Source organism: Empidonax traillii, unplaced genomic scaffold (genome assembly GCF_003031625.1).
Source record: "Empidonax traillii isolate 1590-97213 ecotype Southwest subspecies unplaced genomic scaffold, ASM303162v1 scaffold301:size691294, whole genome shotgun sequence".
Classification (NCBI taxonomy): domain Eukaryota; kingdom Metazoa; phylum Chordata; class Aves; order Passeriformes; family Tyrannidae; genus Empidonax; species Empidonax traillii.
In genome coordinates this window covers 286,413-294,668 of record NW_020955494.1, presented here as the reverse complement: position 1 = coordinate 294,668, position 8,256 = coordinate 286,413, and the positions used below count along the sequence as shown (strand labels likewise).

Below are 8,256 nucleotides of genomic sequence, written 5' to 3'. Positions count from 1 at the left end.
GAGGGGAGATGGGTGAAGGGAGATGGTGCTGAGGGGAGGTGATGGCTGGTGCTGAGGGCAGATGGTGCTGAGGGGATCAGGCTGAGGGGAGATGGCTGGTGCTGAGGGGAGATGATGGATGATGCTGAGGGGATTGGGCTGAGGGCAGGTGATGGCTGGTGCCGAGGGCAGGTGATGGCTGGTGCTGAGGGGATCGGGATAAGGGGAGATTGCCGGTGCTGAGGGCAGATGATGGCTGGTGCCGAGGGGATCGGGCTGAGGGGAGATGGCTGGTGCCCAGGGCAGGTGATGGCTGGTGCCCAGGGCAGGTGATGGCTGGTGTTGAGGGCAGGAGATGGCTGGTGCTGAGGGGATCGGGATAAGGGGAGGTGATGGCTGGTGCTGAGGGGATCGGGATAAGGGGAGGTGATGGCTGGTGCTGAAAGGATCGGGATAAGGGGAGACTGCCGGTGCTGAGGGATGGGCGCGGCCCCTTTAAGCGCGCGCGGGCGGGGCCGCGCGGTGTCACGTGCTGGGGGGGGGGCCGGGCCGGAGCCCGCGCTCGCGCCGGCCGAGGCAGCGCGCTCGCGCGCGCTCACGCCCGCGCCGTGCCCGCGCGCCGCAGCGGCCATTGCCCCTTCGGCCCCGGGGGCGCGCGCGGCGGCGCGAGCGGCGGGACGGCCCCGCGCGCCCCTCCCTCAGGGCCCCGCGCGCCCCTCCCTCAGCGCCCGCCGCCCTTCCCGCCGGCGGGACCCGCCGAGCATGGAGCTGTTCCAAGCCAAGGACCACTACATCCTGCAGAGCGGCGAGCGAGCGCTGTGGTGCAGCCGGAGGGACGGCAGCCTGCAGCTGAGAGCCGGTGAGGGGCAGGGGCAGCCCCCCGTGAGGGGCCGCGCGGGGAGCGGGGCGGGCCGGCCGGGACCCCTCTGAGGGCGAGCGGGTCACGCGTGTGCCGGTGCGTGTGGCGGGGTCCCGCCGGGCTCGCACCTCGCCGTGTGGTGTTGGTTTGTGCCCCAAACGAAGCAGCGCTGCCTCTGCCCGGCGGCGCTGCCGGGCTGACCCCGATGGTTCCCGGTGCTGGGAGGTGTGTGTGGTCCCCCCCGGGAGCATCGGCGGGCGCGAAGGGCCGTGTTTGGGGTGGTGTCCGCCTTACATAAGGGATGCTCTGCTGGGTGGGCATTGCGTCCGTGAGCCCCGTGGTGCCTCTGCCAGGACAAACCGAACAGGTGTCTGCGCTGGCTCGGGACGAGGTGATCGTTAAGGTCCGTTCCGACCCCTTGCCATTCTGCGGTTTCTGAAGTGCCTCTAAATTCTTTAGTGGCTGTGCGATGACAATTGCAATGCTACGTGTTAATATCAGGCGGAAGAGACGTGAACAACAGTTGAGATGGAGTTGTGTTAATGGGAATTTTGAAACAGTCGTGATTACCCCATCCTGCCTGGGAGTTTGGTCAGTAAAGGTGCCTATAAAACAAAATACCACCCTTAGAAACTGCCTGGCTTTGAGTAATATGGGCTCCCTGCTCATGGCATGGGGCTGGAACAAGATGATCTTTAAGGTCCCTTCCAACCCAAACCATTCTATGACTCCGTGATTCTCTCTCATATGTAGTAGCTTTGATGTAAAGGATCATACTGACCCTGCTTGTATGTTAAAGATGCTCTGAATAGCTGTGGGTTTCACCAAACATGTGGCAGGTTGCACAGATGTTACAGCTTTCTAAAATTGGGATCTGTGCTCTGCCAAAAGCGATGGCTGGGTGTACATGTGGCCAGATTGGTTGTCCCAGTACAGTGATTTGTTAGCTTTTTTAAAAAGGCTGGACAAATTTATAGGTAATCATCAAATGCCATTGTTATCTGTGTTTTCCCAAAGAACTGGTTTTCATACTGCGCTTTCTCGTGTGATGTTTTCATCCTTGAGTTGTGTCTTGTCAATGCAATTTGTTTGTTTGTGTCTCTTAGACAAAATTACAGTGTGTGTCAAGTTAGCATGAGTAATTCTAGTCCATCAGCTCACTAACCCAGCAGGACCCTGATTGGTAAGTGATCTTACAAAACACTTGGTGTTAAGCTAGCAAAAAGCACTGCTGGTCAATGAAGAACACGCTTTCACAGGGTGAATAAAACCCCAGCCCCTCAGGTTTAGGTTTGTGATAGCTGTAGTCATCTGCATAGACATAAAAGCTCTTACTTGACCCAGAGCAGTAAAGGCACAAACTAATGAGCTGTAGTTCTGGAGGCTGCTGTTCCAATACTTCACCAGCATCAATCCCTTGTTTTCACCAGCCCTTGCTGTGTTTGTTTATTTTGTCTCGGTGTCCATTCACCTCCCGGAGGCTTTGGCTGTGCTCAGCAGCATTCTGCCCTTAGCCTGCCTCTCCATTTTCAGCCCGTTCCCATGCGATCCCTCTTGTCTGTGACCTGCAGATTAACCAAAGGTAACGTGATATTGGAGTCTCTTGGTCTGCTTCAAACTCTTGATTGTTAGTCACTCTTTCTCGTTTCAACGTGTTTGTAGTTTTGTGTTTCCAACCCTGTCTGCGGCTCATCTTCTCGACAGCAGACTTTGGGAGATGAACTGCCTTGGTGTGTTAAATGTAGAACCAAGAAAGGAACAGTTCTCTTACAGGAAGCATTTCTTGGATCAAGAGCTCTTTCTTGTATTGAGATAAAGCTGCACATCCTCAATTTTACAGTTTTATTACATTTATAATTGAGGCCACTGTCCGGAAATGAGCAAGTGGATTTCTGTGTGATGAGTCATTGCCATGTTAAAAAAAAACAAACAAAGTCATAACTTGTGTTCACTGACATGTTTAATAATCTGTCAAAAGGCTGTAATCTAACTATGTGTCTCTGCTTGTTGTTGGAGGCCTTGGTTTTATTCTGACCCATGGAGGATGCTCTGAGTTAATCTTTGTGCACTCATGGATGGAAGTAGATAGCGCTGGTAAACCTTGCAAAGTATTCCTTTATATGGCAGGTCTGAATCTAAAGAGCTGGTGCTAAGCTTTGGAATACTCTCCTCCCTCAACTATAAAGGCATGTTCAGAAATTTGCTAATCTTGAAAGCAGTATTTTGGACCTCTTTGAATCGTGGAGGTAACAGCTTGAATAAAAAAAAAAGGCAAAAAATCTTGTTAAATGTTTGCCATAAGCAGAGTGTGAGGTTGGCCCTAGTTTGAAGGATGTCTGCCTGTGTTTACAAGATGTTTCTGGATTTTTTTTTATTCTCTAAAATGAAAGCATTAATGAGTCACCTTCAGGAAATCCATTAATCACTTTGGCATCATGGATTTTTAAGGAATTTAGCTGTCTACAGTGTACTTTCTTCAGTCTAGTGAAAAAATATGTATTGCTCAGCCATGCCTTAAATACCTTCCATCAGGTCTTGGTCAGGATTTCACTCTTGGATTACTCTGTTTATGCTCAGGCTGTTCCTGACTGGGAGCTCTACCCAGGTTACACACAAAATTTTATTGAAGGTGTTGGTATAGTTTATGTGTTTATATTTGCTTGTGTATACATGTATAGAAAGCAGCAAAAGTACTGAAGGCATTCAGTTCTTCTCAGTGTTTTCTTATCAGTAGAAAGAGGAATGAGACTGTGTTGTGTCTTGGAAACTTCTGCTATCATTGTGCTGGCCCTGGTAACGCTTCAGGCAGTAATGTCATGATAAATAAGATTGGGAATAGCTGCTACTAAAACTTTTTCTAGGAGTTGTGCTGATTGCCACCACCCTGGAGAAAAAAAAACTATCAGATATTGAGTGGTCCCCAGACTGGAGTTACTCTAACACAACTTTTAGGCATGTCATGCTCAGAGACTCCACAGTTTCCTCTGCCTGAAAGAGCAAGGTGATGTTAAGGTATGTCTGACTTTGGAACTGTAGATAGAGGCAAATGAGCATTTGTCTGTTTTAAATAACCGCTTTAGGAGTTTATTTTTACAGTATTCATTTTCATCTGTTGAAAATGGTTGTGAACCAGCAACTGAAGCGATGCCTTTTAAGTACTTCCAGTGAGGGACGTGTTGCCAAACAGTATTTTCAGAGTATCAGGGGACAGATTTCAGGATAAGTGTCTTAGTTTGATAGTGTGAAATCTCTGAGACACAAATCATAAAGGCCGTCTAATATTCTAGCTGTGTGCTTGCCTTCTCCTCAGAGGCATTACAGAGCTGTGTAGAAATGACTTGTCAGGATTCCTGAGCTGTCCTTCATGGTTACAGACTGGAGGAGATCCTTTGTGTGAACTCTGATGCCTGGAAATGCTCCAGTGAAGGCCTTGAACTGATAATGAACGGTTTGGAGTGAAACCACTGCTACCAATACGCGTATTGGCAGATTTAAGGCTGCAGAGGGTCCTGGGTATGGCTCTGATGGGGTGATGTTAGCTCTGCGTGCTAACTCATGCTGCTGAATGATTCCATGGAAGATTGCCTTCCTGCATTTCAGCACTATGTCTTGGAAACTGCCTGTCTATTCTGGGAAATGAATTCCACAGGAGGCTGTAGCCTTAGAAAAATTCTCTCCATATTTCGAGTTACTTCCTAAGGAACCTCAAGCTGTTTTTTGACACCTTTTTAGCTGCGATGGTTACTGCTCTGCTTCTCACCCTTGCTTGCTCATTCTGTTCCCTCCCTTCCTTGCTCTTCCTGAGTTGTCAGCACCACGTCCTTGTGGGGATGTGACAAACCAGATGTCAGAGCTGATCTGTGGGAGCTGCAGGAAAGTGTGCTGAGATGTTGAGCAGCTGGGTCCCTGGGGCTGCCTCCTCCTCCTTGTACCAGAGAACAGAGGGCACTGGGGTGGGCTGCTCTGTGTCCTCTGTCACGTTAAATGTTACATACATTAGTCAGGGTTGGAGCTCCTGACTGGGAGGCAAGATCTTCAAATGTATTTATGAGAGAGAAATTATTTTCTACTTGTAATAAGTACAGTCCACTGGGAAATTTTACCCATGATTCTTTTTACAGAGCATTCTAAACCTGAAACTGAGACTTAACCTGGGTTAATAGTCTGCTACAGCCTAACCTGGTGAGAATTTAATAAATCTTGAGCTGAGGGGTTTCTTTACTTTCCTGTTGAGTCTTAGCAGGTGATAAGTTGTCTTTCTTCTTCTTTTCCTTCTATAAAAGAGTTCTGGAAATGCCAAGCTTGTCCCAACTCAGAGGCTTAGATGTCTTGGAATTCCTGCCCCTGCTGAAATGGCTTTAGGTTTAAAGGACATGAAAAACTTCTCAGGCTTGATATTCTGGTGTTGCTGGTTCCTTCTTTTTCCCCCAGAATTAAAATGGATCTAATTCAAGTGGATTTTTGTGCCTCGAATGTTGCTAGCAGAGGTTGACTCATCTTTGATCTCATGGGTTAGTATTAACTCAATATTGAATGGGAAATTGCAGACTAACTGCATAACTGAAATATTTAAAGCAGAAATACTGACTTCAAATGAGGAAGGTCTGCATCTGTACCAAAGGCTTGTGCCTTTTTTCATCTGAGCATACTGTTATTTTTATTAGGTTCTTTCACACTTTAACAGTGTGGGTGGCATTTCAGTGCTGGATGTGTTAGGAAACATTAGAACTTTGGTGGTTTGAAGTTTTAAACTCTCTAAACTGCAGGAAAAGGCAGCCATTTATTTGATGTGCTACCTGTGGTTTTCCAAAACAATTATTGTAGATTGAAATGGGATTTTTTAATGGTCTTAAATTGGTACTGTTAAACATGCAGGAGAGACCTGGAAGTTGTGCTGCAGAAAGGAAGTTACTGCTGTAGCTTCTGAAGGTGAGAGTTTTTGAAGACATTTGCTGAAGGTTTTGTTTGACTTCTGGAAGCAATCTGCTGGCCACTGGGACATTTGCTGGGGCTCTGACAATAGGAGAACGTCTTCCTTTGCTTCTCTTCCAAAGGGCTAAGCTGCAGCTGCCCCAGGAGCCCTGGCATTCCAGGGACTCCAGAGCATCTTCCACTAAATATTCCCTATGACACTTCTCAGATGGGAGTTTAGAGTTTTTATTTACAAGTAAATTCTTCAGTGCAGTAGCAAATGTGTCTCAGATTTATCTCAATTTAAACACTGAGTGGGTTTCAGAAACCCATTCTTTAGGTTTGTGTATTGACACTCATAGCCCAGAGTTTGACGGAATGCACTTTTTACCCTCAAATATCTCAAAGATTTGAGACTGCTGATTAAAGCTTTTTTTTTTTTGCTGGTATTTCGAGGCGTTGGTATTTAGAGGCTTCTTTAATGTAGAGGCATCTTCTTTAGAGAAGATGCAAATTTAGAGTGAGGAACATCAATCCTCAGTCTTGTTTTCTCATTCCAAACATCTCTAATTACTTGCCCAATAAAATCTGGGAGAGAACTGTGTTCCTGAAAAGCTGAACCAAGATGAATGAAATACCAGTTAGGTTTTCCTTTTAAGGAAGAAATCTTACCTGAAGCAGTGTTTGCTGTGTCTCTAAAAAACTGAAAACGAGGCTCTTGAACATACTTTGAGCTGGGAAACTTAGGGTCTATTTTGAGCAATTCAGCAAGTCTTTATCTCTGATAAAATATTTGGGGTAACAGGCAAAATCATGCTGAGGTGCTGAAGTCAGTGGCATAAAAGATGCCGGCATTGTGCACAATAGAATTCCGAGCCAAATTTAAAAGTACGTGACTTTGCCCCAGAGGTAAAAGGTAAATGGCTAATATGCTGGTCTGTCATTAATTGTCAACTTTCAGTTTTTCTCCTCGCCTGTTGCTCAGTTTAGGAAAAAGAGCAACTTTCCTGTGTATGACTGATGGTTAAGTTTTTCCCTATATTGATGTGCTTTCCAGCAATTTTGAAATGCTGTGTTGCTGCTTGTGATTTGATTAACCAGTCAAATTGTCCCTAACAGTTAAAAAAAAAAAAAGAAAAGAAAGAGGGAGGATATTTGTGGTGTGTGTGACATAAATCCTTTACTCTCTGTTCCTGAAACACGTGCCAAGTTTTTGAGTCCCTTAGTTAGTGCTGGTTGTTTCCAATCCTTAATTCTTTCTGTGCTTTGAGTCTGATTAGTTGGGCAGTCAGAGAGGGCAGTTAATTGTGGTGTCAGAAGAGCAGGTGACAGTGAGGGAAAACTTCACCTTGCTTGGTAGATTTGGCTCACCACCCCAATGCCAGTAATTCTCTCATGGCTCTTAAGAAGCATTAACGTTAAGTCAGCTCAGTGATTAGCAAAACAAACTAATTTCCATAATTGGGAGCTCCTCCTGCTCAGTGAATGTTTATATTTGAATTTTCTGAGGATGGGATAGCTTTCTGGCATTCTTCTCCAGGAAGCTGCAACCGAGCAAACTTTTAATAGAGTGTCTGCAGAATGAGTGAACACAGTGTTTAAGCTGTCAGTTTGGTAAGTAGGTTTGAATAAAATCTTTCTCCTTCCTGTTTGACAGTTTCCTTCTTGCAGAGTAAATAGGATTAAAAAAAAAATGCAGACAACCTCCTGCTTTCTTGGCTTTCAGGATATGCCCACGAGCAACTTGAGCTTGGCTGAAAACGGGAATGTGTGTTGGTGTGTAATAATAATATTAATCAGTGGACTGTTGTTACTTTTAGAAGGGTAAAAGATATTATTTCCTTTCCTGTGTTGCTGCTGAGAAAGTGAGTGTTTACTAGTGCAGTTCAGCAGTGTGAAGGATTAAGGGAAGTTCTAAAGTACAGAAAAACCCCAAACCAACCAACCAAAAAACCAACCCTCTGAGTCAGTGGCTTGGCACACATTTGCGTTTGAGAGTCCCTGCTGGGCAGTTTTCTGAGCGGTATTTCCAGGTTTGTGGAAGGGCTGTGAGGAGCTGATCCTGATTTCAAGCAGTTGAAATGCATCTAACAGCTCGTTGCACACTTTTAGCCACCTACAGCAGTGGTTTCCAAAGGGGGGTGCACACACCCCGTGGGGGCACTGTGCAATCCACTGGGGTGTGGGTAGAAAATATTTTGTACCATTCAAAAAGATAAGAGAAGCGGCATTTTAAAATTGTTTTATTTCATCCATCAAAAACATCTGAGTTTTGTACGTTTTATAATGTGTTTAATATTAGTCCAGTAGAGCATGTAAATAATTATCTATATATTTGGTGTGCCTGCTAAAATATTGCTTTTCCTGGTGTGGAAGCTGATAAAGTTTGGAGGCCACTGATCCAGAGGGTCAAGTTGTGTTTGGAGCAAACAACTGGCACCAGCAGTTTGTTGCCACTTGCAGTACAGGAGTTCCTTGTGCCATTACATGGAGCACTGGATACTCTC

The 8,256-nt window shown here is 46.0% G+C and overlaps 1 protein-coding gene across 1 annotated transcript in view; it reads left to right on the top strand.

The window, feature by feature from the left end:
- Window positions 1-624: 624 nt before the first annotated feature.
- Window positions 625-8,256, top strand: part of INPP5F (inositol polyphosphate-5-phosphatase F) — a 35,379-nt gene continuing 27,747 nt past the window's right edge. Inside the window, exon 1 of the mRNA XM_027890868.1 lies at window positions 625-838. Coding sequence (XP_027746669.1) covers window positions 742-838 — 97 coding nt within the window. The 5' untranslated portion in view covers window positions 625-741. The remainder of the gene's footprint in view (window positions 839-8,256) is intronic.